The 20299-nt window shown below is 33.5% G+C and overlaps 1 protein-coding gene across 1 annotated transcript in view; it reads right to left on the minus strand.

Annotated features, from left to right (window-relative positions):
* LOC139987960 (uncharacterized) overlaps nt 1-20299 on the minus strand; it is a 204657-nt gene that overhangs the window by 28351 nt on the left and 156007 nt on the right. Inside the window, exons 16-18 of the mRNA XM_072004809.1 lie at nt 7645-7784; nt 5065-5167; nt 3788-3813 (exon numbers count right to left, since the gene is read on the minus strand). Of these exons, the coding sequence (XP_071860910.1) occupies nt 3788-3813; nt 5065-5167; nt 7645-7784 (269 nt within the window). The remainder of the gene's footprint in view (nt 1-3787; nt 3814-5064; nt 5168-7644; nt 7785-20299) is intronic.

Consider the following 20299-nt stretch of genomic DNA (forward strand, 5'->3'; position numbering starts at 1 on the left):
CAGATTGGATTCTGCTGGTTGCACGGCGTTCAACCACTGCTTTGATTTAAACGCCCGCTATCTTAACACTCGGAGCTGGGCATCACTTTGATTTAGATCGAGAGCATCAGATAAGAGCCCGCGAGAACAAATTGCTGACGTTTAATGGTGATGATGATGATCGAGTTCGAGGTTGAATAACGATTTGCTGTGAATTATAGCTGCGATTACTGTCAAAATTTGATGGCCAAGGTGTATACAAGTTGGACAAGTTATATTTCTTCCTTCGTTTAAGATGAAAAGAAATGTTTGAGGAAGAAGATGAATAATCGAAGCAGGACTACATTTCCACGACCATACTTGTTCTATAAGTGCGATGATGCATATGCATTTTGCAGTTGCATTATTTTTTAAAACGGAAACTCACGTTCCTTTTTCATGGATTGAATTATCTTCTCAGCCTACGCAAAAGGTTATCAAAATGAAATAATTGAATACTAATTGGTTTGAAAGATATTTGAATTTCGATTTTGTAGAACTCGTCGTATGAACGAAAAGGAGAACACATAACAATGCGACATAATTTATAAAATTATTAATCGGACTTGGTTTAAAATCTTTGAAGCAAGAGTGTTATTCTTGTGTACAAATTTAGTTGAAATAGACTTACACTTTAGCTAGAAGAATTTGATAGCTTCTTCGTATGATAGTAGATCATTGAATCACTTTTTGGATCAAAGGTTAGAACTTGTTTTCTGAATAACTCTAAAATATATTTCCAAAATCTTGATAGAAATGAAAAATGTTTGATTATTAACTATAATCATTTCAATAATTACTCATTATCGATATTACACCATACTTGTCCAATCATTATTGGAACATTAATCAAAGTCTACGACAATCAGCAACAATTATATAATTTCGACGCGTTATTAAATTAAATACAGGTTATTTGTCCCAACTTGTACGTAGTATTCGACCTAAATCACGCGAATAATATCCAGCTGCGAGTGTTACTGAAATGTGATCTCAATAATCAAATGATCATTAATATTGGTTTAAAGTGGTCGTGCAACAGTAATTATATGTATGTAGCCTGAGGAGCAAGCACGTATTTAGAATTTAAGCATCATAATACGTTAATCGCATCTAGATTGGTTACTCCAGCTAGTTTGAAAGAAGGAAGAAATATGTAAACCTGAATAAGAAAAATAAGAAAAAAAGAATTCAGTCAATGATCGATCTTAACATTAATTAACGCTATTCAACATCGAACGTATTAATATGATTTACCAATTCGATGAGGGTCTAATTATGCCAATATCGGTACGGTTATTATGCATGCAGATGATCGAGAGTTTAATTAATAGGTATCCGAATAATCGACAGGTGAGTTAATTGATTTCTAGTTAACGGGGATGCTGCTGCATTAATAAAACCATCTCACCGATGTCGAACCATTAAATCACAAATCAGTTATCTGCTATCTTTTTAGTATGGTACTATCAAATACTAGATAGAAAATATTCAATTGCTTATTGAATTTTAAAGACAAAACAAAGTAGAAAGTAGGAGAGGAATATATATAAAAAATGAGCCACTTAAATATTTCAAATTATCATTTTGCAATAGACGAAATACATAGGAATTTGTACGTATATACAAAGATTTAAAATAAAAATTTGAAGAAATTTCGGATAATACTGGAATATACAGGACCTTTATAATACCTTTAACAGATCACGTAAGACGTATATTAATTAATAAACTGCCAATTTTTGTACAAATTAATATTTTTAGGAATATATAAAATAGGAATATAAAAAGCTAGAAACTCTGAGGAAAATCGTTTGACTTACCAAGAAAGCACTACGCTTGGGATGTTTTATATATTTTTGTATTGCGTGTATTTTGTGCAACGTTGCACTTTCAGATTTCCTATAAATTCATAAAAGTCCACAATCCACTATTAATTAATAATACATTTTTTACAATGGACATAAATTGTACAAGATATTTTATGCAGGTATACATGCTGCAAAGATCACAAAAGCACGTAATCAATTATCCATAATATTAAATTATTATCCACTCGATACACATTTAATGGACCATATTTAACACTTATTATATGTTTATACATTATGTATAAGATGATTATTCATAATATATACTAATTTTGACTAAATATATATGTGTTTACAACGTGTAGCTTGTAACTTCCATATACATTTTCAAATTAGTTTCAAATTCTACCAATATTAATCACGATAGTATTGTTTCATTATAATGTGAACGAAAATTTTAAACGTTTTACGTAACACACATAATGTTATCTGTTTTCTCATAATTTTATAAGTTTTCTCTGGTAAGTGTTCAAATACTTTCGTGAGTAACTTGATGTGAAAACGAAGACGACACGAAATTTGTCGGTTAGCGAATTTCCCTTACGTTTACAACCGCGTACAGCTATTTCCGTTATAAGAAGCTATCGCTTTTCTCGCATGAAAAACTCGTGGAACGACTATAAAGTTGTCTGTCAGCTCGGCCAGAAAATCCTCTCTCGTAAATCGCGTGATAAACTAAGTAAACGTAGGAAGCGTTTCGAAATTTTCTCGGGTAGAACACTTTCGAACATGCAACAGCATCCCGCGGCTTCTGGAATTTTTCTTCCACGGAAGAGAAAAGATAAGGGAGTGCACGAGATCACGCGATGGATACCGGATTTCCGGCGAGACTTGCCCGTATTCGTCACCGTCGAATTATGCAACGCCAACAAATTTATGTCTTCTCTCGCGAAGATTCGTGCATTCGTGCATCCACCTCGAGCATTTTTTTTCACGAATAAGTTTACGATTTTCCGGGAAAGTGGAACACGTAGTTACGTGCATTTTTTAGGCATTTTAAATCTAAAGCAGAAATTTGTTTTTTTTAGAGGGTTAGATAAAATTACCATGCAATGTTAATGTAGGTCAGAATATGCTTTATCTAGCGTTTGAAAGAATAAACAAAGAATAAACAAACATTTTAGCTTATAAATTAGAAAATTTTAGACAGCATTGCAAATTTACTAATTTTTCTAATGAAAGTGATTTCAAACTTGACCCATGTACTATGTACAGAGGGATTTTAAAAAAGCTGAATAATTTACAGGCGTTCAATACTTGTACAAATAAACCAGAAAAATTCAAACAATATAGGTTTGTGAATTAATCCCGAAATAAATATAGACAATCCATTTTATTTGTTAGAGTTGGCAGTACGTAAGTTACAACATCCTATGTCACGTTGCTGGTCTGTAGTTTTTTGTTACTTAAAATGAGATAAAATAAACACATTTTTAGAATTATTTTTTTTCGGGATTAACGTTCACACCTATGTTCACTGAATTCGTTTATACTTGTATATATATACAACCTTTCCGGTATCAAACTTTCAATAAATACACGTTTGTAACTTTATATTTTTGACAGTTGCTAAAGAATGAAAATAAACAAAATATTTTCAAAAAATAAATAATAAATAAAATCAAGCGATTCTCTGTTATTTTTCACAACTGTCGATAAAAAATTAAATAATTAAATTAACTAATTATAATTGTAATGTTATCAAATAACGAACGACAACATGCAGCAGTGAATCTTCCGGAGCTCTAAAGCTAAAGAAAATGAGGATTGCTGAAAATGCTACGAAATGAAAAAAATAAAGTTATGATTCTGATGAAAGAAGGGACTAGCCATTTCATCGTATCAGAAAACTATTCCACTCGTACGAAACCTTGGCAAACGATCCCTTTTTAGCTCACCTCGGAATCTCGACGATGCTCGGATTCTGAAAATGTACGGGACACCAGATAAGTTCGATTAATCGTCTTCTATCGTGCGCAATCGATGTTATCGACGATGAAATTTCCCCGAGCCTCCGACGAAAGTATAATTCTTTTTCTTATCATGGCGATTCCTCGATTAGGCGATTGGTCTACACGGAAATTTTATGAGAATCGCCTTCATTGAATCCATTAAACCGATGTAATTAGGTGAAGTCGATTAAGATAGATCTTAGCTGATAAATTGCGTGAAAAGAGGGCTTTGCCCAAGAAATGTATAATTTTTACAGGCATTTTTACGTTTCTAACAATTACTATTTCATGTCTGAAGTTACACCTTAGTGATTACTCTTTTGTTTCTGCTAATTATTATTTTATTACTAAAGTTACACTTTGGTACTTACGTTCTAATAGTCTTCATATCTTTTTTAAAGCTAATGGAAAGATTATTCTGACTAGTACTTGTTGTAATTATTATCTTAAAAGATGATATAAATTTATAATTCATGGGAAATAAGTAATTTAAATGTATTGTCTTTTTCCTAAAAATGGTGTTCGAATCTATTTCAACTGAAATATTTTTTTTCCAGTTATTCACGTAAAATTTCCTTGGAAATTTCTCTTATAATTACTTTACATTAAATTCTGTTAGTCTTGGAATAAGAAATTCCATTTTTCATAAAAACTGTCAAAGGATTTATCAGATCTAAAATTCTAAAACGATCACTGCTTTAAAGAGATAATTAGGTTGCGGATATTTGTACAAATTGATATTTAAAGAAATGGAACCTGAATAGAAATTTATCGCAGCCAATAAACGTGATAACAATATATATATAGTTTATACAGATTATTTTTTATATATTATTACCAAATATAATTATATATCACTTCTCATATATTTCCTATTTCATATATTTGCATGAACATTGTAAATATAAATTTTGAATATTTTTACACTTTTAAAGTTCCTTTAAATGCATGAACATCCGCATGTTATCTACTAGTAGGAACAACTTCCCCTGCAAACGCGCATGCGAGCGAGTCTTCGTTCAGCCTCCTAACAAACCATAAACCAGGATCCTCAGCCAAGCGCAGTGATCGTATATAACAGGCAATCATCGCGTCCAGCTAACAGGACGTTCTCTGTCCACCCTCCAATTTACCAGGCGAAAATATTCGGCGGAGGTCGTCGTAGTTCGATATCATCGATTGCTCAACCGGGTGCGACGTTCTCTCACATTACATAAATTTACCTCGTACGTGTATCGAGAAATGGCATTCGGCTCGATTTCCGGCTGCATCGGAAGCGATGTAGCGCACGTTGTGAATGCCGGGGTACATCAGTTGTCCGGGTTCCTGCGTGGGAATATACGCGAGTTAACTTTCGATAGCAACCGCCCTCGCGTGTTGAAACTCGCCCCGCTTTGGGGATTGAAATACAGAAGAGCCGCCGTGATACCGTGAGCACTTCGAATTATTATCTAAAGCGGCAGACGTGCGACGAGTTTCGTTTATCGTTCGATAACTCCGCATTCCCAGACACCACGGCCAATGTTCGATAGAATTCTCAATGAATTCTCAGACGATACCCACCCCTTTCGACGATTGAATCGCGTTGCGTCGATTAATTCGTGCCCTCCACCTGGTTCTTCCATTCATTCGATCCCCTTCTTCTGTTCTTTTCTTTTCTCTTGTTTGTTTTCACCGATATTTTTATTTATTTCCATTTGTTTACGTAGTGAATTGGTATTTTAGAAAATGGTGAAGATTATAATATTAAAAATTTGTTGGCAGCTGAATGGATTTTTGGAAAAGTTTAAGGACTTGGAAAATAAGAATTTCTTAACCCATCTATCTTTATATTTGACTTTATAACCCTCTTGAACACGTAAAAATATTGCTAACATTAATCAATTAACATGACAATTATATTAATATTATTTGTTTCTTATCATTTCCTATCGTTTCCTATCATCGTCTGGGTTTATCGCCTATTTTCGAAAGGCTTATATCTTCAAATCTATGAAGTTGTTCCTCATACGATTAAAACTTTCTTGTAGTCACCAAGTTATACGAAAGTTCGTGAATTAAAAATTATTATGAATATTTTTCTCATGTTGTCTTCATATAATAGTTAGTATATAACAAATCACATAAAGCGTAGTATTATATTCCAACTAACCCGACGACGAAACGCCCACGTTTGCAAAGCAAAAGTCGAATTTCTCAAAAATACGTAAACATTCTCAGTCTAATATCAATAAAATCGACTGAAATTTAACACCTTAAAACCCCATAGGTATCTTCATTTGCCATTATTTTCTACCTTTTTGCGTGTCTTCCTCGTTACTCTCGTTACACGCACTTTTCTCTCTTCGCCAATATTCCCTTTTTTAATCCCTATCCTAGTACCCTCGCTTTTCACTCGAAGCCCACTTTAATCGACGCAACTTAGCAATTTGTCGGCGCACACCGGAACGTCGCGTCGCGTTTATTAGCCGCGTAGGAGGAAGCCCTCCAATTACGGCTGGGTCAATTATCGCCCGTCCAGCCAATTCGCGAACACGTTATCGCGTTATAACGCAACGGTCGCGATGTCGTTCGCCTGCTTGACGAGTGCTCGAAATCCAACCGTAGCTAATTATCATCGACCTCGAACTTTCTGTTCTAACTTTACTACCCACTCCATTCACCAAAGTAAAGTATACAACCTCCGTCAAAGTACAAGTTCAACAGAAAAATAGAAGGGACAAACAGATAGACAAACAGAAATTAAAAAAGTAGAGAAAGAGAAAGGAAAGAAGGGGGAGAAGAAGAAAAGGAAAAGGAAATAAGGAAAAGTTAAGCGCCGTTCGATCCTCGAAACTTTTATGTCCCAATCCGGCTTTTGTTTCTATCGAGAAAACAAGTTTTATTGCGTCAAAAAAATCTTTCGCATAAGAATGAAGCAGGAAGTCACAAATATCAATAATAATTGTTTCTTATAGGTCATTCTATAAGTAATGTCATCTCTTATTTTGCGCTTTAAATTTTTATAGTAAAATTAAATGGTAATTATCGAAGCTTATAATTTGCCATAAGAAAAATGATAAAATAACGTTGGCATTAATTTCTGTTTCACCGTACCAATGTGTGGTTACGTGCAGCGAAAATAGTAAATTATTACGCTATCCTTCATGTCTAGATTCGACAAAAACTAAAAATTAAAATTTCATAAAGAACCAAGAATTTTATCTAACGGACGATTTCAAATGATAAGCTAAATAAAAAAGAATGGAACACTTTGTGATTAAATAAAAGAGAAGAATTAGATAAACGAGTAAACAAATGAAGAAAAAAGATAGATAAAAGGAAAAGGACGAAAAAGAGAGTAGAAAAAAGTTGATCACCCAAGAATTTCCACTATTCTTCCTCTTTTTACCTAGTCCGCGTCTTCGAGACACAGCGAGGTAATTAATGACGAGACCGCAGATAACCGCGAGATTGGTAAGTTTGATCGTTAAGGGAAGAAGTTTTAATAAACTGTTCGCGGGAGAAGAAGTGTCTGGTAGAAAGAAAAGGAACGAAGAAGAAGAGAGAAGGAAGGGGGAAGGAGGATGAGAATCTTATCCCCTCGCGGCGAGGAATGCGAAAAGGGGGTAAAAAGGGGCGTTTTCCACGCGGAAATAAAGAAAGAAATAAAGTCGGATATAAAGGAAGGGGTCGTCGCGAGGCGTCATCTTCTCAAGATCAAACGCGAGCAGAAATTTCCGACTGTCCAGAGGGGGCGGGTGGAGCGGTCGGAAACGGAGACAGCGGGGATTACCCGGCCGAATTCGATGTCGTTTGCTCACCCTCGTTTTGTAGACCCGCTCGACGGCGACGTTGTCGGTGAACGTTGGCTCCTGCCAGAATATTAAGCGATTTCGCTCGCTGGGGCTTAGCCGCACTTCAAAGGACGTCGGGCACGTCGAAACTTTCGGATTCTCCGTGTCTGTAAATGGTAATATAATCAGTCGTCAGTATGGTAAACAAGCGGAGCCGTTTTAGGTTTCCAAATGCACGGCGAATGTCAATTCCAACATCAGAAATGGTTCTATTATCTCGATTATTATGTTTCACTACTATCTCTATTATAGAATCAGCAATCTAAAGTTATACATTTTTCATAAAGCGTTTACAATAATAAAGTATTTACAAGTTTATGTTTATATGATAGCTTTCTTTATTTTTCTTCTTGCGGAAAATATCTGGGACACTCTGTATAAATAGTTTTTATTATCGTAGCATAAATGTATACATATGTATACGAAATTCTACGGAAATATCTACTATGTTTCTATCTACTTTAATACGTTATAAAACTCTACACAGTATCTTCTTATAGATATCGTTAAAAATATTTGATATCATTCTACATAGGTACTTGATTCATGGTGCTACACTAATGAAATTGGCGCTTTAAAGTACACAGCGAAACTTTCAGGATACAAAAGTTTAAATTTTAGAAAGAAAGATTTTCAAGACTTTACGGTCATATCTTTGCAATTTAGAATGTTTCGTATAAGTTGCGTAAAATTGTCCACTCTATTTTACTTTTTTGTTTAATCAGATTAGCTTTTGGAAGCGTTGGGGTAATTAGTAAGTACGTGGGGAAATTTGGGATAAGTTTGTATGTAGGTTAATGTAAGCGTTTTTCTCGGTTTAGAGTTCTACTTCTTTTTACTTTAGAGTTTTTCCTGTTGCGATTATATTTTGGAAAGAAATTGTATCATCGTCGGAATTGTAGTAATTAATTTCAAGAACATTTGCAGTTGCAATTGCCTTTGATATGTTATATTGAAAATTGGAGAATGTATAATGTTTATACATTGTGTTTATACAAGATTGCACGATTTAAAAAATTGGGCTTTGTGTGTTATTCGGTAAATTTTCTCCGAGACTTTTATATTAAAAATGACGATTTCGAGAAAAATTGTATTTTGTGAATGAAGTACACGTACAATTTATTCGTAAAGAAAGAGTTTATTATATAACTTATTTAAGAATAAAAAAAGAAAATAATCATTAGCAGGTCATTAAATATAGTAACTTATTTAAGCTATTCTTTCATTATCTCGTAGTTTAGCGAAACAGCTAATTACATATAAACAGCTTCATTACTTAATCATGTTTTCTTTCACTGATTCCAATACTACTTTACTCAATACAAAGTATTTTTATTCAAGAAATTAAGTATTGTAGTGTATATATGTATATATATAATAATAGAAGCACAATGTTTTTTGTTTTATATTAGTTCATTGAATTATGCACAAATATAATAATAGAAATAGAACGAAATGCATTGTACCTAATTCAATAAAATTGTATAAAACAGAAATCGTTGTTCGTCTATTATCAACTTATGAAACGAAAGAAACTTTTCGGACAACCTTATTCCGTGGTCATTTTCACTTATATTGTGCCTTGGGAAAATTGTTATCCAGAGTAATGTTTGGAAAGCGATTTGAAGCAAAAAATTACAACAATATTCACGGTTCACTTTAAACTTCGCAAAATTCCCTTTAGTTCTTTTGATCATTAACACTAAACCCACCGACATTTCGTGTATACCTATTCTTTCCGTGTCCGGTCAAAATGACCGATGATTAGAAAAGTAATAATTTTTATGATTTACCTTAGATAATGGTCAATTTATAACTGAATGTATGTAAAATGATGAACTTTCAGAAAATTTCGTCCAAATTTACTTTTGTTTAATTTCAATTATAGACTTAAATAAAATTACAGTTTTATTTTATATAGAGATATAGCTTATTCATTTTCGCTGCACTTTTTACAAATTATCTTATCATCAAATGTACATTTGCAGCATACATATTTCCCGCATCTTGAACAGATTTTCGTAGTTTTGTAACCTTTATAATATTTTACTTGACAAGTTTTTTGTGGTAATGAATTTGAACTTGTTGATAGTTTTATTGCATGGTTTTTCCCCCGCGATTCTTTATACAACAGAAATGAGTGTACCAGGTTTATAACAATTTTGTGAATTCTCTATAAATCGGTCTCATACTGTAGATACCACTGTAAATTTATTGGTTCGTAAATGTTGGCTTCTTTCGTTCTTCTTATCAAGTCGTATAATCCTCATAATTTCAGCAAAGTCATTGCTGCCATTGTTTTTGAAAAAAATGCAGGTCTCCAAATTTTACTCCAAAAATATGAGACATCTAAATTCTTGGCCTGATGTGCACCATATAGCAGAGCAATAAATGCATTTAGTTTTGTTGTATCTAGCTCCCATTTAGTTCCAATACTCTAAATGCTTCTTTTTCCGTACATTTTATTATATGATTCTTTATACGGTGATCAATGATAAGATAAAATGCCGTCTTTACTTGTTCTTTCATTATATGCCGTTTAGCATATCCCTAAAAATACTATGAATAGATGTCCTGCCAGGTTTGGAACTTGCATCTATTTCTCTCCAAACTGACCCATCAGATCTAGTTTCGATACGTTGGCTCTCTACATCAGTCTCACTCTCTGCTGTCAACGATAATTTCTTTCCTTTTTGCGCTGGACGTGAACGCTTATTTATAATATTCAACTCTGATTCGGTTGTAAATAGCTTTTCATGTGTTTCCATGCTGTTTTCAGTTGTTGTAGTTTCATCTTGTTCATCGCACACTGAACAGTCTTCTTCTATGTCCGTTATTCTTCTTAATAATGTTTTTTTTTTTGGGAAGTCTTGACATTTTTAAGGTAAATATTTATCATAGAATAATACCATGTACGGAATAAAAAATTATTGTCAAATTATATATGCTTTACTTTTTCTTTTATAACAACTTTACACAAAACGCTCTGAGATGCTTGCCTGCCTGAGCTTTAGAAATAACAAGTTTATATGTCGACTGATTGATTAACAAACTGAGATGTATTCTAGTCGAAAGGACGATAGCAAGTAAGAATATGGTCTCTGACGACGATATTTATACCAAAATATTTATGGGTGCTGGCCGTTCTCCATCAACGGTTGCTCGAAAACCCGTGTTTTATCGGAGTGAGCAATAACCCTAAGAAACGTCTCGACTTTTAAAATGTTTGTAACAATTGACCGTAAAAAATGATAAATTTTATGGCGGTTCCTTAGGATTATTATGGGCCTGAGTTAATATATTTTAACATCTGGTGGCTATCTTGATCGAGGGATGGATTATGGTTTATAACAAGAGTATGGGCGTAACAGTTGTTATTTGCTATTATTGATTTTGTTTGTAGTCTGACCTTGAGATACTATTTTCTTTGTACTGATTGCATTTATTTTAAAAGTAAATAAAATATTTTATCGACCAGTCAAATTGACCACCAGCGATAGCAAAACAGAATACAATTTCTTCTTAGAAAAGAAAAAAGCAAACTGGAAATAAATACCGAAAAATATATTGTATGCATGTTTTATGAAAAGTCATACGTTTTGAAGCTTTATAATAACGTTTAAATATAGTTAAATTTGTGTAGAAATTTGAAAACGGTCAATTTGATCAGCAGTGGTAGATTTAGTATTGAACTGAAGTGCAAGTGCGGCAAGTATACGTTATATGCCTTCCTCGTGGGATTTTCTAAACCACAACAGATACGTGGTGTCTTATGCTCAAACTTAGCTAACAATAAAATATCTCGGTAAAGTTCACTGTGCATTCGGTACTAAGACATGTTTTCTCTTACGTCAAGAGAGAAATCGATATCTCCTTCCTACTATACTCTTCATTTATACGATAAAAGAAGACTGTTTTTAGCTTGTTTGTCTTATTATTTGAGATATTGCGATACTCCCTCCTTCTGAGTTAATAACATTAAAAATTACATAAAAATTGCAGAAGTGATGTACAACTAAGATAAACGTAATACAAAATCACATTATGTTTTAAATCTACAGTATTTATCTATATCACATTTTATGCGACACGTACATTTTTAGATTGGTCCGAAATTTTAAGTAGATACATATATAATGGTGTAATATTTTGGAATCCAGGCGATCGATTTTTTGAGTCTTCTTCCGTATCTCCTCAAAACTCTTCGCTTCTAATTTCTCTTCCTTTCTTCTTCTAACTTTTAACTTGCTTTTCTTCTTCTTTGTTCAATCTTCGCTTCTTGAAATCCTGTTTTATTCTCTATCCTAAGTCCACGTTCTTCTCTATTTATTCGACCGACTCCCACACAGGGAAAGTAAACACAGTCAAACCGTCGGTTCATGTTCTAAATTCTATAGAATTTACATAGATATTCATAAAAAAATTCATAAAGATGTTTGTATGCTGTGTTCGAATATTCTCGGTTTTTATAATAAATATAAGAACACTTTGCGAATTATTGTACATGAGGCTGTAACGAAACTATTTTCTCATTTTTCATTATAAGACTCACTGATGCTTAAACTACAGCGAAATCGATCCAAAGAAAAATGTACGTATAAACGTAACTAATTGCAAGCGTGAGCTACCCACGTTCTTTCTCACGGCACTCATAGTAAATCATCCTCGTTGGAAGGCTCGATCGATTTGACTGCAATTACCAATCGGTTGCTTCTCCATGTCAATAGATTATCCAGCTTATCATTTTATGACCTTTAATTAAACCAGAAACAAGATCTGACGAGCAGCAGCGACGAATCGTGTTAGGAGACACTTTGCTAAGACGGTCTGACACAATTTAAAGTTTCACAGATCCGATTTAATAGTTCGACAAGATCCTTGATGCCCTCGATCTCAACGGTAACTCAGACGAGGACATTTATCGCGATAAATTGCACCAGAATAGTTCTTTGATCACGGTTTTGTTTTCGATTAAAAGTTTCACACTTGAATAATTTGAAATTTCTTGTTTGAACTCCTGTTCAAGTCCTAAGGAAAGAATTTTAACCGCTTCAATCCCTTTATCTTACAGTGTACTTAATATAATTTGGTGTTTTATTACTATTTTACTAAGTGGTGAATGGGGTAAAATTTATCGTGCCAGTCTGTTAAGTTGGGAGTTCGGTTAAGAACAGTTTAAATATTTGAATATTGTTTCATGCAGAGCTTAATTAATCTTTTGATTGAGTTTGAAGTGGAATTATAATTAACTTTCATTCAGTAAACATAAAGTTATTGTATCGTCTCTTTCCAAAACTTAATAAGTTATCTTTGCATTATTCAAATACGTAGTATATTTATGTACTATAGAAACATTATTAAACTCTATTCTAAATATAAAAACTAATATACATCAATAAATGCGATATATAGATCGAAAAGAATAATTTCCGTGACACTTGTTCCGTATCGCAACCCAGTTATTACACACTTGTCTATTTCTTTATCCACAACAACATTTCGAGAATAGCCGTTTCTAATTTTCTAAAGATGCCATATACCTTTCTCCAGTTTAATTTCTCCGCCCACGCTTTTCTTAACAAATCCACTCAGACCAGCAATAATCCCCAAGGAGCCGTTACTGCCGTGATGAAAATTAGTCTGTATTATCAATGATTCCATCTGTCTGCCATAAGGTTTAGTGTTTCCCTTATTTCTACTAAACGTCGAGTCTCTTATTTCTACTATATTATTTGATTTTATTAACGATGACAATTGAGCGTTGAAATACGCGGGATGTCGGTATGGAGCGTACCCTCGAGTGACCTTCAGTTTGGAGGCAATCATTTTCTACCTGTTTTTCCAATCAATTAGGAGCGATGATCGTTGCTGTTATTTCTTCACCGAAGATTGTAATTGACGAATTGACGTTTGTCTCATGTTCTAGGCACACCCATCTCAAGTTTTCATCCTTTCTACATGCACCATAGATACTTCACTTGTTCTCAGCTCTCCGCACAAAATACACAGAAAAATGATACCGTTATGTAATACATTGATATTAATAAACACTACTCTACAAGATTCATCAATGAACAAGAATAGTTTTCATTACATCTTATAACTCCTTTTACGATATTTCACACAAAGTTGTCCACCATCAAAAGACAGTTCTCTGACACTTCTTCCCAAGGCCAACGATACATCGTCGCGCTTTCATCATTTCCATGTCCACCGGCCAGAAAAAGTTGGCGCTTTTTAAATCGTCCATTAATTAATTCAGCGAGATATTTCACGGTATAATGAAATCGTAGGTCGAGCAATTAAGAATCACCGTGCCGGATTTGCTCGCACTGCTGGATCAACAGCAGTTCTGTTTCACGTAATTGCATATCGAGCCAGAATCCATCTGACCGTGTCAGCCAGCTCTCTCTCTCTCCCTCTCTCTCTCTCTCTCTTTTTCTCTCCTGTTTGTCCAGCACCGGCGTCCATCGGAAGGAACTCGTTTAAAGGGAGTTTCGCGAACTTCAGGAATGAGTAATTAAGCGAGACTGGACTAAGTGCACTCGCTACCAACGAAACTAAACTTCTACCAGTCTCGGAGCTCCGATTCGAAACCGGGACCAAGGCCGATTTCGTTCGATGTCCCCAAGCTTTTGAAAAAGTTTCCTTTTATTAGAGAATCGAGCTAGTCTATTCGTCCACGTCCTGCGTTCCCTTCGCTTTTTCTTCCTCTTTGGTTTCTCCGATTCCGCCAACCTTTACCTAGTCGTCCAGCGTCGAGTTCGCTGGTTTCCTCGTTCTTGCTGTTTTTCTTCTAATTCTAGATTGAACCGCGGCTTTGTAACCCGTCCGGTTTGTTCGTTAATGCCCTTCGATCGTTGGTCTATCCGGTGAATTGGCGTACGTTTTTTGTTTGCCTTCGAACAAACGTTCCTCCGTGAGCAGAAACGACCGTACCGATTCTTAACCAGGGCGCACCTTGTAGTTTTGCGCCGGAGAGTTTGTTGTCTGCGAACTTGTTCCGGGTAAACGCGAAACGATTCACCTTGCTTAGACGTGGAAACAGTAACGTAGAAAACACGTAGGTGCAAGAGGATGGAGGAGGCAGAATTAATTGTACGAATTTAGAAGTTTCGCGCTCGGAAAGGAGATGTTTTTCGGTGGTAAGGTTCTGCATCTTTGGGTTTAGAAAACTGAGAGGTGCGAGTTACCTGTTTTACAGAGTTTGGATTTTTTTTATACCCACGATTAATTAACTTGGTACCTCGTTGTTTTGCATGTTCAATTTTAGTATTTTCCGGGCTATAAAGAAGAATTAAAGCTTACTTTCAATACTAAACAATACTATTTACTAAACAATAAATATTGTTTATAAAATTAACTGACGTTCATCAACATCATTTCAACTAATTAACAATAAACCTAATTAACGATAAAAAGGTAAGATTTGTTGAAACCAATTTATTGAAACCGATTTATTGAAAATGAACAAAAATGTTCTTGTACCTACATATAGCAAATACACTACAATATTTATTTAGATATTTAGATATCGAATTTTATTAAACTAGTTGTATGTAATACAACTTTTACATACAATTTTACAGTATAGTATAGAATTACTGAATTTTTTTCTAACGTAGACTATATTTCGTATTATGTATAATGTTTCATAAAATTTCTTCCTAACTCAATGCAATATTATTTCGGCATTAATTTTTAATAAATCAATCATATTTTCCTCTTGCGAACTTTATAGTAATTTATAAATTTAATTTAAAATATTGTTCTGATAAATACATTAACAAAATGCTAATAGACAGTAAGTGTTACTATATTGCAAGATAATTTTTTTTGTATTTTTTTAAAAATCTGATTGTGTCGCATTGGAAGCAAGGCTGTCGTATAATTACGCTGTTTTATTCCGCATCGACCAAGCGTCTACGCGCCATTCTTTAAATTGTTTTCCGTGTAATTTGTCCCGAGGTAGGAGACACTTCCTTTCAGGAACAGCAATCAGGAACGGAGAAACGGAAGTTTGCTAGTGACAGGACGAGCAAAGATTCCGCCTGTCATCGACTATTCGAATATCACGAAGAAATGAAGCAAGCGGGCAGAAATCCTGACTCGTACAATGGCAATATCGGCCTTTGTGGTTTCACGAAGCTCGCTCGTAATTTACGGACGGTACTCTGCTGCGAATTAAACGTCCTGCTGTGCGCGCGAAAATACGAAACCGACTGCTTTTGGCTTTGCCTCCTTTGCTGCCTTAATTTTATGGGAAAAAATTGTAAGACGAAAAATTATGAAAATGTAATTCAACTACTAGAAATTATTTTCATAATATCTTATGGAATATTATTTCGAAAGCTCTGAAATCTCATACTAACACGAATCGTATTTCTTTATAATTTCTTGGTTTATTAATTTTATCAATTTAACTTGAAATTTTAAAAAGCCGTAAGTACTTGTAATTATTTTGATTTTATGAATATAATGATCTCTAAATTGCATTAATTGTATCAATTAATCCTTACAGAACGGAATTCTTTTTCATTCTGTGAGAAAAATTATTCTATTTATTTTTGGCATTTATATCTTAAGTAGGATTTACGTAGGATTTACGGGGGATAAGAATATTAATTAATATAAATAATAATAGAAAAAGTACAAAAATCCAATTGTATCTACTTAGACTCCCTCTATTTACCAGAAAATAAAAGCAACAGAAAAGTATGTACATGGATTCACATTTACCATGAAGGCATTTCCTCTGAAAAAAAACTAGCTGTCATGTAAACGTAAACCCGATAAAATAGCACGAAACGCAAGCTAAGCCTCGCGCGAGCTCGGGTACCGCTAGAAACCCGACATTAATAATAGAGACGTTATATTGAACGATCAAGATGAAGAATTATGGGACATGTTGGTTGCACCCTGGCAGGCGAGGCAAGCGGTCAGGAAAAATTCGAGAAACAAAGGGACCACGTGAGAAAGCCTGTTCACCAGGATGATATGTGATCGACCGTTTCGATTTCTTTCTTTGCGCGAACGCTTTGGGCAACGGTCCCATTATCCGCTGGTTAAGCAGCGCGATCGTAAATCATGCATCACCGAGATCAAATAATACCGCAAAATAACGTTTCTATTCGAACTGTCTGCGGCCACAGCCATTCATTTCTCTTCTGCGTTACGCGATATTGTGGCCGACCTATGGAATGCGAATACATCCATCGAAACTTTAACGATTCGCACTATCGGTTTTCCAAGTTCGAGTTCGTCGTGCAGCAATTTTTTGAAGCACAGATTTTTCACTGGTTCGACGACTATCTTAATCGATTCGGCCGTTTTGGACATTCAATAAGTGATACTTTCTAATAACTTCTGTGTTTCAGTTGAGTATTATTCGTAGTGGGTGGATCCAGTAAGTGGAATTTCAGATAGTAGAGTGGAAGAAACAGATCGCATTGTATATAAAATTTACACACATTAAAAGTTTTTCCAGAATTTACTAGCTACACTAATAGTTATAATGAGTTATTGCTACATGTTAGCAATGTCATTGAGATTCCACGATATATTTTTTCATATCTTTTCGTCTCAAAAACAAAGAACGTATTATATATGTTTGGAATTTAAAAAAATGATCCTGTATTTAGTCTCATTTCTCCTTTAGTTAGAATTTGATCTTATAGACGTCTGTATTTTACTATAAATATTCACGAAAGTAATATAAAGTTTACGAAATATGTGGTTGCAAAATAAACATGAAATTCCGACTGGAAATAACCAGAATAGCATTCTCATGATATTAATTAGATATGAAATACGTGAACAATTTCGTTCCCTTTACAACAGTAGAGAGTTTGTTGTTAACATACATTAAATAGATTGCGAATTAAATAGATCGCAAAAGTTGGTCGCGCGCTGTAAATGACCATAAAATGGAAACATGCTTCTCAGGATCAACGCAGGACACCATAGTACTATACATAACAGTTCTACGGTATTTAAATTTCACTTTTAAACTCAAAGGGGATTTTAAGCTCTGCGTTTCATTAATTTTTCTTCTACTATTGTTCCTTTACTTTCAGCATATTCGACCTTTTCTTATTACCATCATTATTATCGTTCCTTTTCATTCTTATATTATTTCCTTTCAAGATCCTCAACGCCATTCATTTCATTAACAATCAGCTATAAGAATTCTATCTTCCATCAGGTCAGTATTAAGAAGCATTATAATTTTCTTCTCTAATATTAAACGTTAAAATTATATTTAAGAATCGATCTATTCTTTTATCATGCTTTAATCTCACTGCTATTAAGGGAATTATAGATCAAATACAACATGTATGAAGCGTGATAAAGATATTTTTAAATCGTAGAAAATAATAAAATTAAAAACGATTTCAAGTCATCATCTTGCTGCGTTCGAATTTGTCTAACAAATACGGAATTTTGAATTTTACGATTTTTCCAAATTTTAATTTTAATTATATTTTTTTATGTACGTGTATGTTTGTATATATGCAAACATATTTTAGTTCCAAATATAGAAATTATAATTTAGAGTATATAAATATTTATTCCGAATATAGAAATATGTTTAATATATATATGTATAATATATGATAAATATAATATAGTGACTCTTTCGCTATAACACAACATTACAAGCAGAAAGATCGAAGAAAAATTGTTTTCTAACCCCATTAAGAAAGAAAAACAATCTTAACATTTTCAAATATGTTGTACTCCATCTAAAAATGACATTCGATATTTTATTTTTTCATACAATCTCGTATCTGATATCACGCGTGTGAATATTCTGTAGAATCAAATGAAAAATAGAATTTTTCTACAGCGTTCCATCGAAAAAGATATTTATTTTTCTTTAAACTTGTTTAACTAAAGTTATCATCGACAAAAAATAGGATTTTATTACGGATCACCTACTCTACACGCACAAGGTTTCGTAATTTTTTAAATTTTCAGGTTCTCTTGAAAGTCTCAAGCAACGATCACTAAATGTTTCTCTTAAATTCTATTTCTTTTACAGAATCATTAAAATGATTTCCTAAATTCTTCAATTTTAAAATATGTCGAAGAAAATTAATAAATTATAAATATTTATTTCATCAATTAACTTAAATTTATAGCCTTTTTAAATAGACTTTATAGCTCTTACGGGACACATAATTTTGTAATACTGTTACCATATGTGATGAAAAGGCACAGTAGAAAAAATAAAAGTAAAACCACGTGCAGTCGATAAAAAATAAACAGCGCAGTAGACACCAGTGAAATAATGTTTCCATAGCGTGAAAAACTTTTTTCCCATCGATATCTCGATGACCTCGGTGGAAAAGCCAATGGGAGAAATAGAGCTACAGGTAACGTGGACCACCGTGTATTTATGACGTCGGTACCGGAAACCGTCGCGGTCCTCTGGAGAACGCTTTCCGTCGAGTGTTATTTCGTACTCGCGGAAACCAATGAAACAATGACGTTTCGATGAATTTAATGTGACCGTTGTGTCCCATGGAACGAAATGGTCAACTAGGTCTCAAAAATCGTCGATGAATCGAATATTTGTTAGATACTTAAAGTCTGTGAAAAGTAATAAAAATACCAGAGAAATGTAACGAAGTTACTTAAAGTTTTTAAAGAGCAATAAAAATATTGGAAATTTTAATAAAGGGAGAAAATACGGAGAGAAATTATTTTAACGGCTCTAATCTTCAAAAGCTATCATGGATGAAATTTCATTCGAAAAACAAATTTTGATTCAATATTATCGTCCTGTAATACCTCAATGTTATTGTTTGTAATTGCTGTCAATAGCAATTTTTCTACTTATCCGGTATTGATCAATAGTAAAACATTTAATCCCATTTGTTTAATTTTATTAATTTTTTAATTTCAAGATGTGCTACAGCGATCTTTCATTAACTTTAACTTTCAGAGATAAAATTAATAATTTTAATTGAAATTGGTTTTTATATAATTTTTAAATGTAATTTAGTAATTAATTTAATTGTAATTGTGATTAAAGTGTTATATAGGTGGAATGTGCTATATTTATTTGATTAAGAACGTTTGTATTATATCGTAACAAGACTTACATACGTTATACTGTATATACATACAGGAAATTGTGTAGTTACCAGGTTAATTTGGTCTGAAACTGTAAACCGCATGATTGTTGTAGACGATTGTTCATAGAAAGGACGAATACGCTTTCCTCGTCGCTGTCTCAAAATTTCAACGAAAAATTATGAAAGATATATAAATAGTTTTAATTTAACTTTAATCTTACTCTTTCAGGGTCGAACATTTCTGTAACTTATAAGATGAATATTTTCTATCCATTGTTAATAATAGAAATATTTTCTGGTACACAGTTGTAAAATTGAGATTTAACCGTTTAAGTCTCAAGCAATTTAAATTTAGTGTCGAAAAGTCCCAGTACATTTGAACGCTACGGACGACTGACGGTATTTTGTATTTCATTGTTATCTTCTCGATAATTTTTATTGAACAAAACTTGAAATATTTATAAACTTACAGTACGCATATATAATAATATAGATCTATTTCATAAAGTAACAAATATGACGAACGCTATTGCGCTGTT

This window comes from Bombus fervidus, chromosome 1 (genome assembly GCF_041682495.2).
Source record: "Bombus fervidus isolate BK054 chromosome 1, iyBomFerv1, whole genome shotgun sequence".
NCBI lineage: Eukaryota > Metazoa > Arthropoda > Insecta > Hymenoptera > Apidae > Bombus > Bombus fervidus.